Source organism: Megascapheus bottae, chromosome 10, assembly GCF_031878675.1.
Source record: "Megascapheus bottae isolate mThoBot1 chromosome 10, mThoBot2.hap1, whole genome shotgun sequence".
Taxonomy (NCBI): Eukaryota; Metazoa; Chordata; class Mammalia; order Rodentia; family Geomyidae; genus Megascapheus; species Megascapheus bottae.
Window position 1 is genome coordinate 35,194,783 of NC_143518.1, and position 18,735 is coordinate 35,213,517.

At 41.0% G+C, this 18,735-nt stretch overlaps 1 protein-coding gene across 2 annotated transcripts in view; it reads left to right on the top strand.

Moving 5' to 3' along the window:
- Copa (coat protein complex I subunit alpha) overlaps positions 1-18,735 on the top strand; it is a 53,395-nt gene that overhangs the window by 29,296 nt on the left and 5,364 nt on the right. The window contains exons 13-23 of one of the 2 annotated variants that reach the window (XM_090340662.1): positions 2,817-2,892; positions 4,982-5,064; positions 5,982-6,121; positions 7,566-7,651; positions 7,739-7,904; positions 11,736-11,898; positions 11,991-12,137; positions 13,233-13,422; positions 13,542-13,637; positions 15,115-15,203; positions 17,437-17,560. In XM_090340662.1, the coding sequence (XP_090196788.1) occupies positions 2,817-2,892; positions 4,982-5,064; positions 5,982-6,121; positions 7,566-7,651; positions 7,739-7,904; positions 11,736-11,898; positions 11,991-12,137; positions 13,233-13,422; positions 13,542-13,637; positions 15,115-15,203; positions 17,437-17,560 (1,360 nt within the window). The remainder of the gene's footprint in view (positions 1-2,816; positions 2,893-4,981; positions 5,065-5,981; positions 6,122-7,565; positions 7,652-7,738; positions 7,905-11,735; positions 11,899-11,990; positions 12,138-13,232; positions 13,423-13,541; positions 13,638-15,114; positions 15,204-17,436; positions 17,561-18,735) is intronic. The other variant, XM_090340663.1, reaches the window with a different exon arrangement.

Sequence of the window (18,735 nt, forward strand, 5' to 3'; positions counted from 1 at the left end):
AGCACCCAGGCCCTAAGTTCAAGCCCCACAACCGCCAAAAAAAAAGTGGGTTTTATTTTGTTGGCAGTACTGGGGTTTGAACTTAGGGCCTCCCACTTTCCGATACTCTACCACTTGTTGAGATATGTATACAGCCCAGTTTTTGATGGTGTGTGCGCGCACACGCATGCACCAGTGTTGCTGCTGAGGCTTAAAACAGAGAACCGTGCACTCTCACTTAGCTCTAGCTTTTTCCACTCATAGCTTGCTGTCACTTGAGCCTTAATTCCAGTTCTGGGTTTTTAATGGTTAACTGGAAATTAGAGTGAGGATTTGTGCCTGGGTTGGCTCAGAACCTTGATCTACCCACTCTCAGCCTCCCAAGTAGACAGGATTACAGACTTGAGCCCCACAAGTACCTAGCTTGTTAGGAGTTATTAGTTATCATTTTGATAGAACATGCCCTTGACTCAACCTAGGTAGGCTTCTGTAGATTAAGAGTTTGTGAACACAGATCCTTTCTAAGGCTGATGGCATCTAAACTTAAGGAAACCTCAAAATCATCAAAAGTGATTGAAAAGAATATTTATATTTCCTGTGCAAAAGAAATGTTTAAACTGGTTCCTACCGTGTGAAAATGGAAGAACTAAGTTTTATTTTATTTTTTGGTGATATTGGGATTTGAGTTCAGAGCCTCAAGTTTTCTCAAGAGGTACTCTTCCTCCTGAGCCATATCTCCAGCCCAAGACTTGTGCTTTGTAAAGGAATTCTTTTCAGAGTAACTGCTTCAGAGTCATCAGAGCCCTTCCCATTTCTTACCTCACAATTTTGAAGGAAAAATACAATCTTAAGAATGAAAATTGTAATCCAGGCCTTGGTGGCTCATGCCTGTAATTCTAGCTATCAGGAGGCTGAGATCTGAGGATCATAGTTCAAAGCCAGCTTGGGCACTAAAAAGCCCTAGAGACTCTTATCTCCAATTAACCATTAGAAAACTGGAAGTGACACTGTAGCTTAAAGTGGTAGAGTGCTAGTCTTGAACTGAAGAGCTCAGGGTCAGTGCCCAGGCCCAGAGTTTAAGCCCTGTGACTACCACCACCAACAAAATAAAAAGAATGAAAATTTTGAGACTTAAGAATGTGGCTTAGTGGTAGAGTTGCCTAGCATGCATAAGGTCTGGGTTCTGTTCCTCAGTCCTACATAAATAAAAAAAATCAAAAGTGGTACTGTGAGCTGGGCACAGGCGTGATGGCTCACACCTGTAATCCTAGCTACTCAGGAGACTGAGATCTGAGGATCAAGGTTCAAAGCCAGCCTGGGCACAAACGGACCTGAGACTTTTATCTCCAGTTAACCTCTAGAAAATGGGAAGTGAGGCATGGTTGAAGCATAGAGCATAGAGCGGTAACCTTGAGCTGAAGAGCTCAGGGACAACACCCAGGCTGAGCTCAAGCCCCATGACCAAAAAAAGTGGGGGGTCACTATGGCTTAAGTGCTGCACTGTACAGTGCTAACTTTAAGCAAAAGAAGCTCAGGGACAGTGTGCAGGCCCTGAGTTCAAGTGCCAGGACTGGCAAAAAATAAAGAATAAAAATTCTCTGCCTCAGTTCTCTTTTTTAAAAATAAAATCTTGCAGTTATTGTTATTGCACAGAGTGGTTACTATTTCATAAATCACGTAAATGAGTACAATTAGAGTTGGGCACTTGTGCTTGCTGGGTTAGACACACTACCAATTCCAATTGAGTCATACCTCTCCTTTTTTTGTGTCAGTACTGGGCTTGAACTCAAGACCTGAGCTCTTGTCCTTTTCACACAAGGCTGGCACTACCACTAAGACCACATCTTTATGTTTGGCTTTTTGTTGGTTAACTGAAGGTAAGAGTCTCAAACTTACCTACCCAGGCTGGCTGCAATCCTCAGATCTCAGCTTCCTGTGTAGCTAAAATTACAGGTATGATTGATTCTTTGTCACCTTGCTTCCTTTTGGTTTTTTTCTTTTTTTTTTTTTTTGAGGTAGGGTTTTGCTTTTTGCCCAAACTGGCCTCAAGCTGTAGGCCCCTAACTCTGCCTCCCAAGTATTTAAGATTATGACTTTGATAGCCGGGACAGTGGCTGACATCTGAGGATCTCCGTTCAAAGCCAGCCTAGGCACCAAGAGGTCTATGAGACTATTATCTCCAATTAATCACCAGAAAACTGGAAGTGGCCCTGTGGCTCAAGGGTAGGGCGGTAGCCTTGAGCTGAAGAACTCAGGGACAATGCCCAAGCCAAAGTGTAGGGTAGTAGCCTTAAGCTGAAGAGCTCAGGGACAGCACTCAGGCCCAGAATTCAAGTCCAGAGACTGACCAAAAAAAAAAAAAGACTATGAGCTTGAGCCACCTGCTGACCTGAAAACTGTCTTCCATATAGCTTCTAGTATTTAATTTTAGTTCTTCCCTAATATCTAATAGTCTCATATTCTCCTGGAAACTTTCTTTAATATGTTTTCTTTGGTGTCTTCTTTATTCTCCCAAGAAGACTTTTGATGTAACAAGTATATTTAGATGAGACACCAGAATATCTGATCCATAAGTCTTTTAATTCATGGATGAGAAAACAATACTTGCTTTCATTTGCATCTTTAGAAGATAAAATAAAATAACATCAGAGCTGAGTTGTTTGGCTAAGAGCCCTACAACTAACTCTTCGATGTTACATTTAAATATTCTGTGGGTAAAGGGTGACAAAAGTATGCTCTCATATTGTCTGTGGAGTGGAACTGTTTTCTCTTTTCAGAATAAACTGGTATCTTGGGTGCCTCTCATTAACATTTTAATTTCCTGTTTTCCTCTACAGAGAGCCAGCAATTTAGAGAATAGTACCTATGATCTGTATACCATCCCCAAAGATGCCGATTCCCAGAATCCTGATGGTAAGTACTCTCTTTGTCCACCCCATTCTGCTTCCAGCTCTCCCTCACCCATATTGTCACTCCTTTTCAAGTTGTTCACATTCCATCCTAAACTGTAGCCACATCATTCACATCTGTTGGCAGGTGCTTGCTGACAGTTGCATCAGAGGCGACCATGATGTGAAATATTCATGTTCCGCCTCCATTTTATTACCCCAGCTAGATATATATATTTTATAATTTGGTTATTAGAAACTCTCCATTTTCTCTTTCAGCACAGCATGTTATCCTAGTTTATTGTCAGTTGATATGACTTTCACCCTGGTAGTTTCATTTATTTAAAAATGTAGTTCCAATCTTGCAATGTCTCATCCTGGGACTAGGGATTTATGCTCTCTCATCCAGATCCAGATCCGATTTGCTTCTTTTTGCATGTCAAAAAGATGAGGTTGCTAACAGCTCCATACCCCACCTGGGATCCCAGGATCCAGCTGAGACCCCTGCCTACCTCTTCCATCACCACCATCCCTTGGTGATGTCCTTACTATTAGAACTTGCTGACAGCACATTCTCAAAGTAGCTATGACACTTGCTTCTGCTCCTCTCAGTGCACTTCCTCCAGTGGTCTATAGACATACCGAGTCAGAGGCTTATCCCACCAGTCCTCTTATTACAGTTTGATATTTTAGAGCCTGTCTGCATAGTCTTTCCCTTTTGTGGATGCCACAAAATTATTAATACTTCTCATGCTATTCCTTTTCTCTTTTTTCTTTTTCTTCCTTCTCCCCTTCTTTCTATTTGTTTTATTCTCTGCCCTCCTTTCTTTTTTTTTTAGTAAATGAAGCCTATCTTCAAGTTAATGATAAAAAAAATTTTCAGCACAGCTGTTGCATTTAAAAAAGTGAAACTACATACTACCTTTCTAGCTCAGTAAACAGATGAACCTGATCTCTGCCCTCCTTTCTTTCCCTTCCTTCTCTCTACTCTTCACCAGTATCTTGTTTAAAAGCTTAGACCATCCTTGAACACAAGGCTTGCTTATATACATCTATCACCATGCTCAGATTGACTTACTTTCCTTTGAATGTGATCATATGAAAGAAAAAACCTGTATGTATGTGATGTCTGTAAATCAAAGTCTCCTTTATAAATTAGTTACATTTCTAATGAAATCTTACGATTTCTTTCTAGTCTGTGTCCTTACTTAAAACTCAGATCTTTATTTTGTTTTATTGTTACTTTTCTGATATACTTTCCTTTGATGAGGATAAAAACTAATCTAGGTAAGGCCTAATGGTAGACAGCATGGTAGAGGGAAAAGAAAGCAGAATGATTTCCTGGCATCTGAAAATAGAAGTAGGGTTTGTAAATTACCTGATGCCTAACAACTAACAAGGCAGGTCTGGTCAGCTTGTTCCAGTTTGTACAACAGATGAAAGAATATATCAGTGCATCCTTTACAAGCTTCTCAGAGAATAGTTTCCTCTCTGAAATTCTAATAACTGTGGAACTGAAGAATAGTTTATAATTTCCCTTCAGAGTAATAATGGTAGGTTGACATTTAGAGAGCAACAGCTTGATGGTAAGTTCTGCCCAACATCTCACTGGCCTGTCAAGATTTAGTTGGGAGTGCTCTGACCCACCCTGCCCTACTAGGAAGTCTGCATTTGCATGCTAAATGTAGCTGAGCAGCTGTGTCTTGGGGAGGGAGGCTCGGTCTCTCTCCAGCTTGTTTAGATAGGAGGTCCTACAACATTGACAGGCTGCTTGCTGGGCCACAGCTTGGCCAGGGAGGCCGTGCTCGTTAGCTTGATGGAGTGTACTGTCTCCCAAGATGGGCAGCCCTTCTGCCAGTATTTGATGTTGGCTGAAATGTAGCTACTTGGCTGAGAGAAAAGAGACTTGGCAGAGGTGGGGGTTGTAGTTTGGAGGGGCCTGGTAGGGAAAAGTCACTCAACAATAGCCTGAGGTTATAGCTGAATTAGTTAGAAAGCAGCTGATGGCAAAGCCAAAATGGGAACCAACAAGACTGGCAGCTCCATGGCACCTGACTCTGTCACCTGCCAGTGGCTCACCACATGCTTCCGCCCTTTGGTTTTGTTCTCCTCAGCCCCTGAAGGGAAACGATCCTCAGGCCTGACAGCCGTTTGGGTTGCTCGAAATCGATTTGCTGTCTTAGATCGAATGCATTCGGTGAGTTAAAACTAAAAGTAAAAAACCGTTTGAGGAGTGAGTGTGGTGGCAGGGGTTTGTATTTGCAGAATAAAGAGCACTGTTTTTTTTACTTGTTCTCCCCAAGGAAGCCGTGGTCCTCATGTATTGGCTCTACCTCTATCCCTGGCTGTAACAATCTCACTGGGGGAATGACTTTATGGTTGATTTGATTGGATGGCTAAGCACTGGACTTAACATCCAACCTAAAATCTCTCAACTATAAGAGCCAAAAACAGCATGAGATTTCAAGCAATGGATCTCCTTCCTTGTCCTACTCCCTCCATGGTATATGAAATGTAGTAGAGATAAGCAAAACATAGTACAGATAAGCAAAGCTCTCACAAGAAAATAGGTAACAAAAATTTAAGGTCTAGAAATGGTGTTTTTTTCTCTCTTTGATATTTTTGTGAGATTTTTTTGTTTTGTTTTGTTCTTTTTTTGCCTTAAAAACAACAACAAACCGGGCATTGGTAGCTCATTGCTGTAATCCTTGCTACTCAGGAGACTGAGATCTAAGGATTGCAATTCAAAACCAGCATGGGCAGGAAAGTTCATGAGACTCTTAAATCTCCAATTAACCACCAGAAAATAGGAAGTACAGCTGTAGTTCAAGTGGTAGAGTGCTAGCCTTGAGCTGAAGAGCTCAGAGACAGTGCCCAGGCCGAGTTCAAGCCCCATTACCTACAAACAAACAAACAAAAAACTAAATCTTATCCTCACAGAGATTTTGAAATGATTTACCTCATGTATGATTAACTTGGGTAGAGGAAAAAAATTGTTTATTGAAGCTCAGGATCAATAGCTATGGGACAGTGTCAGTGGCTATCATCATATATATATATATGTATATAATATACATATGCTTCTTTTAACCTCACCTTTTGTGTTCATTTCAGCTTCTGATCAAGAATCTGAAGAATGAGATCACCAAAAAGGTACAGGTGCCCAACTGTGATGAAATCTTCTATGCTGGCACAGGCAACCTCCTGCTTCGAGATGCAGATTCTATCACACTTTTTGATGTACAACAGAAACGGTAATGTGATAGGTGCTTTTATTAGGAACAAGCAGGGGAGATCACGTTTATTTAGAAGGAGCTATTTTCCCCCACAGGACTTGCCATGTACCTTTTATACCTATTACACTATAACACTAAGATTTTATCCATATTTTTCACTTCAGTATTCTGCACTATATACATACAATCATTATATATATAGAGAGAGAGAGAGTGCTTGATCTTGAACTCAGAGCGTGGGTACAGTCCTTGTGCAGTTTTGCTCAAAGCTAGCACTCTACTACTTGAGCCACAACTCCACTTCTAGCCTTTTGGTAGTTAATTAGAGATAAGAGTGTCATAGATTGTTAATCTACCAGGGATGGCTTTAAACCACAGTCCTCATATCTCAGCCTCCTGAGTAGCTAGGATTCCAGGTATGCGCCTACTAGTGGCCAGCTATATTTTTGTAGTACTATAGGACTTTACAGTGAGAGGTACATGTATGACTAGCACAGTTCTTATACTTAAAGGATCTTACAGTTTGGTAATGGAATTAGATAAATGAAAGTTCCTAAAAATATGAGGGTTTGCTCTTTGTATGATTATAGATACAACTAGCTTTCCACATTCCACTGCAGTTTGTATGCTTGAAGCCAACTATACCTCAATGGGGCCCACTCTGGGAGCTACAGATCAGGCTGTTACTTCAGAGTGTTTCTGCTTTTAACTTGTCCCAACATTCTCCTTAAAATGATTGTTAATGGGCTGGGAGCATAGCCTAGTGGTAGAGTACCCGCCTAGAATGCATGAATCCCTGGGTTTGATTCCTTGGCACTGCATATTCAAAAAAAGCCAGAAGTGGCACTATGGCTCAAGTGGCAGAGCTCTAGCCTTGAGCAAAAACTGTCCAAGGACAGTGCTTAGGTCCTGAGTTCAAGCCCCAAGACAGGCACCAAAAAAAAAAAAAAAGATTGTTGAAAGCTAAGGTAAGTTACATTGCATTTATTTTATATTCTTCATTGAAATAAAACCTAATTGACTTTGAAAATATAACATATATACATACATACATACAGCCAGGGTTTGGCCTAGTGGTTGAATGCTTGCCTAGCATGCACAAAGACCAGGGTTCAATTCCTCAGTGCCACATACATAGAAAAAAGCCAGAAGTGGTGCTGAGGCTCAAGTGGTAAAGTGCTAGCCTTGAGCAAAAGAAGCTCAGGGATAATGCTCAGGCCCTGAGTTCAAGCCCAGGACTGGCAAAAAAAAAAAAAAAAGAGAGAAGAGTGTGTGTGTTTGAAGGAATCAAGGAAAGGAAAACTGCATGATGTGAGCCAAAATGTTATAAGTAACAGAGTTAATATAGAGGAATGTTTATTTGCTATAAACATTCCAAAGTTAGAGAAGGAAAGGGACATAGATCCTAGCCTGAGCCAAGGGAGTCAAGTCCATTCATCTTTGCCTTCTCTCTGTATCTCAGGACTTTGGCATCTGTAAATATTTCTAAGGTGAAATATGTCATCTGGTCAGCAGACATGTCTCACGTAGCACTACTAGCCAAACATGGTAAGTCTTTGTTATATCCACCCTGATTTGAAGCCCACTGTCTCCCACCCTTCCCTGACAGTCTACTGCACTCACCCTATCCAACAGAACACTCATGCCCTTTGCCTCTTACAGCCATTGTGATCTGTAACCGCAAATTGGACGCTCTTTGTAATATTCACGAGAACATTCGTGTCAAGAGTGGGGCCTGGGATGAGAGTGGGGTATTTATCTATACCACAAGCAACCACATCAAATATGCTGTCACCACTGGGTAAGTCATTTATCTGAGATACAGAGTGGGAGAAGGTAGCTTTTCAAAAGATATAACAAGTTCCTTGTGATTTTCTTCATGAAAAAATCCTTATCTGGCAGATGTTATGTGCTAGAGGCATCAGCACATTCTCTTTTAACTCTTAAAATTGTGAAATATAACCAAAATATAGAAAATTGCATCAGTTATAAATATATAGTGACTAAGTTCTGAAGTGAACTTCTGTATAACTTCCATCCAAGGCAAGAAATAGAATAGTTCTGGCATCCCAGAAGCCCTTTGCCATGTGATCTTCATTGATGCCAACCTCCTTTAGTTCCATCCAGAGCTAACAGTATTCTTTTTTTTTATTAAAGATTTGATTAACATTGATTTTTACATCATATTTCAAATGTCATGTTTAACAAACAAGTATTCAAGAAGGGAATCTCTATATACAATCACTGGCACTTAGGTTTTAGAACATAATTAAGATTAAGCTGAGGGTTTGTATGTTATAGATACATATTAATCTATGTAATAAAACATGTCTATAGAGTATATAGCCCATCATATATTTTTATGTCTGTGTAGTTACGTTTATATCTCCAAGACCATGCCCATAACATTAGGTACCCAAATATTGAGTCATCGCTCTTGTACTGTTTGGATCTAATATCCACATATTAAGGATACCATGTGCCTTTTGTTCCTTTGGTCTTGACTTATCTTACTCAACATGATTAGTTCTGGCTTCATTCACTTCCCAGAGAATGCCGTTATTTTATCTTGTCTGTTGGCTATGTAAAATTCCTGTGTGTGTGTGTGTGTGTGTGTGTGTGTGTGTGTGTGTGTGTGTGTGTGTGTGTGTGTGTGTGTGTGTGTGTGTGTGTGTGTGTGTGTGTGTGTGTGTGTGTGTGTGTGTGTGTGTGTCCATTCATCTGCAGTAGGGCATCTGGGTTGTTTTCATTGCTTGGCTATTGTGAATAATGCAGAGATGAACATAGCTGAGCAGGTGTCCTTACCATATCCTGGGTTATGATGTTCAGGATGATGCCCAGAAGTGGTATGGCAGGATCATAGGGAAAGTTGTATTCTGCTTTTTGTAGTAATTTTTTTCTTAATTTCTCCATTGTTTTGCCACTTGTTTGTCTTAGTATGACTTAGTTTTGTCTGATTTTGAACTTGATATAAGTGAAATTATTCTGAATTTATTATTTTGTGTCTTACTCAATATTTTGTTTATAAGATTCATCTAATCACGATTCAGAGCCATCCTGGGCACTAAAGTCTATGAGATTCTTATCTCCAATTAACTACTAGAAAACCAGAAGTGGTGCTGTAGCTCAAAAGGTAGGGTGGTAGCCTTGAGCTGCAGAGCTCAGGGAAAGCACTCAGGCCTAGAGTTCAAGCCCCACGACGGAAAAACAAAAAACAAAAACCAGATTCATCCAAGTCTGGCCATGCTGTCCTAACACTCAAGAGGTAGAAGTAGGAAGATAAGCCAGTCTAATTATACAGCAAGACCCTGTTCAAAAAAGAAAAAAAAAAAGGTTTATCCATGTTGTACCTCTTACTCATTTTTATTGTTGGAGTATTCATTATATGATTATATCATCTTTCATTCATAATGTTTCTGGTGTGTATGTATGTTCATTTCTCTAGCGTATATTTCCTTGGTAACTTACTAGACTTTGGAATGTGAATGTTTTCCCACTTACTAGCTAATGTGAAACTTCATTCCAAACTATTCTTATGCTGGGGCATAACTCAAGTGGTAGAGCACCTGCCTAACAAGCACAGAGCCCTTAATTAAAACTCTAATGCTGGGTCTGGGAGTTTGGCCTAGTGGTTGAGTGCTTGCCTAGCATGCAAAGACCCGGGTTCCATTCCTCCATACCACATACATAGAAAAAAAGCCGGAAGTAGTACTGAGGCTCAAGTGATAGAGCTCTAGCCTTGAGAAAGTCCAAGGACAGTGCTCAGGCCCTGAGATCAAGCCCCAGGACTGAAAAGAAAAAAAAAAAAATACTGATAAAAAAGCAAACAATGCTGGGCAAGGTGGCTCACGCCTGTAATCCTAGCTACTCAGGAGGCTTACAGTTCAGAGGGTTACAGTTCAGAGCCAGCTGGGGCACTAAAAAGCCCTTGAGGCTCTTATCTCCAATAAAATTGCCAGAAAACCAGAAGTGGCACAGTGGCTCAAGGGGTAGGGCGGTAGCTTCGAGCTGAAGAGCTCACGGACAACGCCCAGACCCAGAATTCAAGCCCCACAATTGATCTCCCCCCCAAAAAAGTAAACATAAAAATGATATATGGGGGGGTGTTTGGCCTAGTGATAGAGTGCTTGCCTAGCATGCACGAAGACCCAGGTTTGATTCCTCGGTACCACATACATAGAAAAAAGCTGGAAATGGTGCTGAGGCTCAAGTGGTAGAGCTCTAGCCTTGAGAAAGTCCAAGGACAGTGCTCAGGCCCTGAGCTCAAGCCCAGGACTGGCAAAAAAAATTTAAAAAATACATGATCCCACTAGTATTGTGTACGTTTCCTTGCTGATCATCTTAACAATAGTTGGCTTTGTTACACTTTTATTTTTGTTCATCTGGTGGTTTTAAGTCTTTTTTTATTGTTTACTTTTGATTTTTAGTTTATTTGATTCCTTTATATCTTTAGATAACAATCTTTTCTCAGAGCTATTTCAAATATTAAAATCTCTTGTTCCATAGCATACCTTCTCATTCTTCTCTTTTTTGTGGTTAACCTTTTAGCAACAGAAACTTTCGATTTTAATGTAACTAAATTTACTAATAGATGTGTGTGTGCCCTCTCTCTCTCGCGCGCGCGCTCTCTCTCGCTCTCTCTCTCTTTCTCTCCCTCCTCCCCCTCTCTCTCTCTCCCCCCCTTCTCTCTCTCCCTTCCTCCTTCTCTCCCTCTCTTTCCCTCTCTCTCCCTCCTGGTGCTATTAGTGAGGTATGAATTTACTTGGCTTTTTCATTCACAGTTATTACTCTACCACTTGAGCCATACCTTCAATCTTCAGAGTGTGTGTCCATGTCCATGTGTCCTGGTACCAGGGATTCAACTTGGGCTTCCCTCTCTTGAGATGCTTTCTTGCTCATGGCTAAGTGCTCTGCCACATGAGCTGTATCTCTACTCTCTCTTTTTTTTAATACCTTTATACAGAGCCTACAATTTCATCCAACTTTTGGCAACTATTGACTTTTCTATAACATTTTTCCTCTTCCATATCTTAATTTCTGCTACTGGCTTTATTATTTCCTTCTTTGTATTCTCTTGGATTTAATTTTTTAAGTGTAGTTTTTGAAATATATGCAGATAGATCTCATCATTTTCAGTATTTCTTTTAATACTCATCCATTTAGAGCTATAAATTATCAACTACTGCATGAATTATATACCAACAAGTTTTAATCTGTGATCTTTTTTATTATCTTTCAATTAAAAATACCTTCTGCCTTCTATCATTTCTTTGTGTGCCAAAACTCTTCTATTTACTTATCTTCTACTTACAACTTATAAAGAAGGAATTATCTGTCCATAGTGATCTACTGATTGTATATCTAAATATACAATTTAACTTTGGTGTCTGATTCTTATATTCACATACGGTATTTTGCTCCTGGAGTAGTAGCTTTATAAAAAAAGATCAAATCACCCAACCTATTGTATAAAACAACAGGTATGAATCATTTTCCTTCTACACTGTTGTTTAATTGGCATTTGACAGAGGGTTATGAGAAGATAAAAATCTGGCCTAGGCTTGTTCATTTTTCACAGGCTAGATTTTCACCACACCTACTGAAAGTTGTGCCATATCCCCTCTTCTCTTAGAGACCATGGGATCATCCGGACTCTGGATTTACCCATCTATGTCACACGAGTGAAGGGCAACAATGTATACTGCCTAGACAGGGAGTGTCGTCCTCGAGTACTCACCATTGATCCTACTGAGTTCAAATTCAAGCTGGCTCTGATCAACAGAAAATATGATGAGGTGAGAAAGTATACTAGGAGCATTAAAAAAGCAGTGCTCATTTTTTCCTGTAAGTAATGTTTACTTCCTGTCTACCCAACTCAAATGTCCAGGTACTGCACATGGTGAGAAATGCCAAACTAGTAGGCCAGTCTATCATTGCTTATCTCCAGAAGAAGGGCTATCCTGAAGTGGCCTTGCATTTTGTTAAGGATGAAAAAACTCGCTTTAGTCTGGCACTGGAGTGTGGAAACATTGAGGTGAGAGAATTATGCTCAGCAACCCCAGCTCCTTTAGATATGAGGGCTAGAGTGGCTTTGGCTTCATTAATCCATTAGCTAGAAAAGTGGAATTTGGGATCTTTTTTAGTTGTTAAATTAACCGACTATTAGTGTTCCTTTTTGCCTATTTCTACTTTTTTTTCCTCTGTTTCTGCTTCTGCCACAGCTTTTCCACCATTATTGACATTCTCACTTTGAAGTCAATAACTTCTAAGATATAGTATAAAATTTGTTTAAATCTCATTATTTTCTTGCCATTTGAACTTTTTTTTTTTTTTTTTTTTTTTTTGTCAGTTGTGAGGCTTGAAATTCAGGGCCTGGTCACACTGTCCCTAAGCCTCTTTGTGCTCAAGGCTAACATTCTCCCACTTGAAGCATAGCACCACTTTTGTGTGTGTGTGTGTGTGTGTGTGTGTGTGTGTGTGTGTGTGTGTGTGTGTGTGGTCATGGGACTTGAACTCTGGGTCTGGGCATTGTCCCTGAGCTCTTCAGCTCAAGGCTACCACCTACCCCTTGAGCCACAGCGCCACCTCCAGTTTTTTGGTGGTTAATTGGAGATGAAAGTCACACAGACTTTTTTTTTAGTGCCTGGGCTAGCTTTGAACCGCAATCCTCAGATCTCAGCCTCTTAAGTAGGATTACAGGCATTAGCCACCAAAGCCCGGTAGCATTTGATCTTGTTTAGGTGAAGAATATTTATAAAATGTTGAGACTTGGGCTTTTTTCCAGGGAAGGAAAAGGCTTAAGAAAATAATTTTTCCATTTCTGGACTGAAATCCTTTGTTTATTCCTCTGACTTTTAGAAAGCTTCTGTGGATCTTCAAAACCAGAAAATAAGAAATATGGTTGCTAGGCAAAACTGAAATCAGCAAGTGCTAGGTGGTTTTATTATAAAACTAAACTGGGAATGAGAAATGTGATGTAGAAATAGACTGAAAGCTAAAAGTGTTTGATACTGTAGGAAACAGAGAAATATTTTTCTTAGGTGGCAGACACTTAGACTGTACAGTCCCTAGTTTTGAGACATAGTATTTACCACAGTGTCTCATTAATTCTGACCCTGGGATTCCTTAGATTGCTCTGGAAGCAGCCAAAGCACTGGATGACAAGAACTGTTGGGAGAAACTGGGAGAAGTGGCCCTGCTACAAGGGAACCACCAGATTGTGGAAATGTGCTACCAGCGCACTAAAAACTTTGACAAACTTTCCTTCCTGTACCTTATTACTGGCAACCTAGAGAAACTTCGCAAGATGATGAAGATTGGTGAGCTACATAAAACTAATGGGAAGAGGAGGGAGCATTGTGGGGAGCAGGAAGGCAAATAGAGGTGACAGAACTTAACAGAGAAGATCTAACTTGGTTTTTTGTTGGCTTGTATGCAGCTGAGATCCGAAAAGACATGAGTGGCCATTATCAGAATGCACTCTACTTGGGTGACGTGTCAGAGAGGGTGCGAATCCTGAAGAACTGTGGGCAGAGTAAGTTTGGGGGCCGTAGGAAGTACTTTTTCTTCATACTGACTCATTTATATATGGTACTGAGGAGTTGTCCTTTATCATACATGTTTTCAGAGAAAATGACACATTCACACCACATTGGGATTTTTTTTCAAAGCCAAATGGAAGAGTACACGGCCAGATTGTTTTGTCCAGCCAACATCTTTAGAAAATATGGGGTAGTTAAAATTTTGGGGCAGATACTCTAGTAATGCAATTAGTTAGATGCCATTACAGTTTTATTCTTTTACTTCCAGTTTGGGAAGTTCACTTAAGGATGATTTTTGTTGTTTGTTTTGAGAAATTTAAATAGATCAATAGATACTACATACATATATAAATACATGTGAGCGTGTGCACGTGCGCGCACACACACACACACACACACACACACACACACACACACACACACACACACACACACACACACACACACACTAGCTGGTCATAAGGCTGAGATCTGAGAATCACAATTGGAAGCCAGCTCCTGCAAGAAAGTCCATAGGATGCTTATCTCCCCAGTTAAGCATCCCCCAAAAAGAAGAAATGGGGCTGGGAGCATTGCCTACTGGTAAAGTGCTCACCTAGAATGCATAAAGCCCTGGGTTCGATTCCTCAGTATCACATACTCAGAAAAAGCCAGAGGTGGCTCAAGTGCCAGAGTGCTAGCCTTGAGCAAAAGTGTCCAGGCTGAGTTCAAGCCCCAGGACTGGTAAAAAAAAAAAAAAAGATCTGTGGCCAAAATGATTGAGCACTAGCCTTGCACAAAAGAGCCTGGGCCCGGAGTTCAAGCCCCATGACCAACAAAAGAAAAAGAATCTACTTCCATAATCATTCTTCCCCTACCCCACCCATCTTTGGTCGAGGAACTTGAACTGGAGGCCTAGGCACTGTCTCTCAGCTCTCCTGCTCAAGACTAGCACTCTACCACTTTGAGCCACAGCTCCACTTCCAGTTTTCTGGTGATTAATTGGAAGTAATAGTCTCACAGACTTTCCTTCTGGCTTTGAACCATGATCCTCAGATGTCAGCCTCCTGAGTAGCTGGATTACAGGCATGAGCCACCAGCGCCCTGCTCCATCTTCATATTCTTAGGGTGTCAGCATTCCTCTGGACTTTGCTCTCTGTTGTTTGGGAGACCAAATTGTCTTGCTACATTGGCTTCTCCATTTTGCAGTTCACAACATTGCAGCCGGTTTCCCTCAGAGAAAGCCTAAAGTGCACCCAAGATAGAAATCACAATCTTAAGCTAGTTTTTGCACATGATACTCCACCATTTTTGCTGTGTTCTCCCCATAAACCAGTAACAAGTCTGGTTCACACATGAGGGAAGATAATATGAAAACACATCAATACTAGAAGACAGGATCATATGATGGTTATCTTTACCCCCTAGAAGAGTCTCCTGCAGTAGCATTTACTTGAAATGTTCTTGTATCAAAGTCTGTTTTCTCTTCAGAGTCCCTGGCCTATCTCACAGCTGCTACCCATGGATTAGATGAAGAAGCTGAGAGCCTGAAGGAGACATTTGATCCAGAGAAAGAGACAGTGAGTATATATCTAGATAGAAAGATAGATAGATAGATAGATAGATAGATAGATAGATAGATAGATGTATGTCTTATTACAGGTCTTAAAACAATGTAAAACTATAAAGTGCATGGTAGTGTGGATAAGGTTGATGGGCCAGTTTGTATTTATGGAGGTATCACATGGAATCTGCCTTGTACATTCAATATTTGCCAATAAAAAAGACTTTACCAAAAACATTAGAGTATACTCTTTAACTGGTTAAAAGAATGAGACTGAAGCTGGGAGCTGGTGGCTCATGCTTATAATCCTAGCTATTCAGGAGACTGAGATCTAAGGATCTCTTTTTTTTCTTTTTTTTTTTTTTTTTTTTTTTTTGGCCAATCCTAAGGACTGAACTCAGGGCCTAAGTTCTGTCCTTGGGCTTTCCTCAAAGCTAGCATTCTACCACTAACGCCTTAGCACCACTTCCAGCTTTTCTATTTATATGGTATGGAGAAATCGAACCTGGGGCTTTGTGTATGCCAGGCAAGCACTCTACCACTAGGCCAAACTCCTGGCCTAAAGAATCACAATTTGAAGCTAACCTGGGCAGAAAAACCTATCAGACTCTTGCCTCTAATTAACCACTAGAAAACAGGAAGTGATGCTGTGGCTCAAAGTGGTAGAGCTGTAGCTTCCAGCAAAAAAGCTCAGGGATAACACCCACATCCTGAGTTCACAACAACAACAAAGCCAGTTCCACTGTCTGATGCCTATAATCCTAGCTACTCCGGAGACTGAGATCTGTGGATTGAAGTTCAAAGCCAGCCCAGGCACTAAAGTCTGAGAGACCAGAAAACTGGAAGTGGCACTGTGGTTCAAAGTGGTAGAGCATTATCCTTGAGCGGAAGAGCTCAGGGACAACACCCAGGCCCAGAGCTCAAACCCCATGAGCAACAACAACAAAAAGGAATGAGGGTGAAAAATAAATAAGCCCAGTTGAGGTACAGTGACTCACTACTATAATCTCAGCTCTTCAGGAAGTGAAGATCAAGAGAATTGTAATTGTCAAATCTAAGCTAAAAGTTAACATGAGAGCTGGGAATGTGGCTAGTGGTAGAACACTAGCATGTGTGAAGCCCAGAAAAAGACAGAAGTGGCATTGTGGCTCAAGTGGTAGAATTCTAGCCTTGAGCAAAAAAGCTCAGTGCCCAAGCCCTGGGTTCAAGCCCCAGGACTAGCAAAAGAAAACAAACAAAAAAAGTTAACATGATACCATTTCAAGCAAAAAGCCAAGCATGGTTGTATGCACCTGTTGTCCCATCTATGCAGGAGGTCATACGTTGGTAGATACAGGTCCATCACATCACCCTATTTTTTATTTTATTTTACTTACTTATTTTTTTGCCAGTCCTGGGCTTGAGCTCAGGGCCTGAGCACTGTCCTTGGACTTTCTCAAGACTAGAGCTCTACCACTTGAGCCTCAGCACCACTTCCGGCTTTTTTCTATGTATGTGGTACCGAGGAATCGAACCCGGGTTTTCATGCATGCTAGGCAAGCACTTTAACCACTAGGCCAAACTCCCGGCCCACATCACCCTATTTTTTAAATAACCCAAAGCAAAAAGAGCTAAATCCATAGACCAGGTGGCGGAGTACTTGAAGTGAAAGGCCCTGAATTCAAACTCTAGTATCCCCAAAAAAGAAGAAGGGCGCTGGTAGCTCACACCTGTACTCCTAGCTACTCAGGAGGCTGAGATCTTAGGATCTCAGTTTGAAGCTAGTCTGGGCAGGAAAGTCTGTGAGACTTTTATCTCCAATAAGCTACTCAGGAAAAAAAAGCTAAAAGTGCTGCTATGGCTCAGGAACAATACCCAGGTCCTGAGTTCAAGCCCCAGGACTTGCCTCCCCCCCCCCCCAAAAAAAAAAAAGAAGAAGAAAAGGAAGGATGGAGAGCCAGGTGCCATAATTCTAGCTACTCAAGGAGCTGGGATCTGAGGATTGTTGTTTGAAGCCAGCCCAGGCAAGAAAGTCTATGAAGCTCTGATCTCTAATTACCAAAATAGCCATAACTGGAGCTAAGGCTCTAGTGGCAGACCACTAGCCTTGAATGAAAAGGCTCAGGAATCTCAAGGACCTGAGTTCAAGCACCTGGACAGGTGGCATTCACTTGTCTGCGCCACACAGACACACATACATGGCTCAAAAGAGGTTCTATAACCTTCCTCTGTGAATCCAAGAGTTGTTTGTGTTTTCTTTCATCTCTTAGATCCCAGACATTGACCCTAATGCCAAGCTGCTCCAACCACCTGCACCAATTATGCCATTAGATACCAATTGGCCCTTATTAACTGTGTCCAAAGGATTCTTTGAAGGCTCTATTGCCAACAAGGGTAAGTATCCATTTCTTCCATTGCATTGTTCTTTGTCTTGTGAAGAACAGTTTTAGAAAGTTCCATTTATTAGTTTCATTTTTCTTATTCTTCATTGCCAGAGTAGCTACAGCACTTCAGTGCCCATCACAGCTAGGGTACAGTCTTTAAAAACAAAAGCTTTGGCCAGGCACGATGGCTCACGCCTGTAATCCTAGCTACTCAGGAGGCTGAAGTTCAAGATTCAAAGCCAGCCAGGGCATTAAAGTCCAGAGACTCTTTATCTCCAATTAATCACCAGGAAACTGGAAGTGGCACTGTGGCTCAATGGGTAGGACAGTTGCCTTGAGCTGAAGAGCTCAAGGACAACTCCCAGGCCAAGGGGTAGGGCAATAGCCCTGAGCTGAAGAGCTCAGGAACAACATCCTGACCCAGAGTTCGATTCCCATGGCTGAGAGGAAAAAAAAGGCTTTTTGAGGTCAACAAAGAAATTTTGGAAAATGGAGAAATAGAGGAACCCCTCTATTTCAACCTATAAACTTGATCAACATTTTGATATGTTTTTGTAGGATTTACCATATATGTAGTCATATCCTCTGTTCAATATTTTGTCACTCAAAACAGCCTTAATTCTGTAGTGCCGATGTGCATACATATGTACTGCCCCGCCCCCCCCTCTTTCTCTTTTTCTCTCTCTGTCCTACCTTTACCATCCTGTTTCTCCTGGATACCTCTTTATTCACTCCATCTGTGTAAGAAACTAAACAGGCTGGGCATTTGTGCCCAACATTGTTCTTTTCTATCTTTCCTTGTCTACTCCCTGTTCTCATGAGCATACTGTAGTGGTAGTAACATAGGAAAGATCTCAGGAAGAAATTTCAAGAATGGAAAGCCAAAGACTGCTAAGTAAAAAATGATTTAAGAACTACTTTCTGGTAGCAGCAAATCCAACTCTCTCTTTCTCTCCAGCCATTCCCCCTCTTGTTTTTTGTGTATATAGTGCTAAGAATACACTAGACAAGCACTGTGCAAAGCCCCTATTTATCTCTTTCCTATTTCCATCTTCTTTGTAACTGTTGCAAATTAGTATAATATATTCCACAATAATGAATAACATAAACATAGTAAGTGGGCAGAACCTGGGCAATTGTTTTGTTTTGTAGTTGTTGTTGTGTTGTGTTTTGTTTTGTCATTCC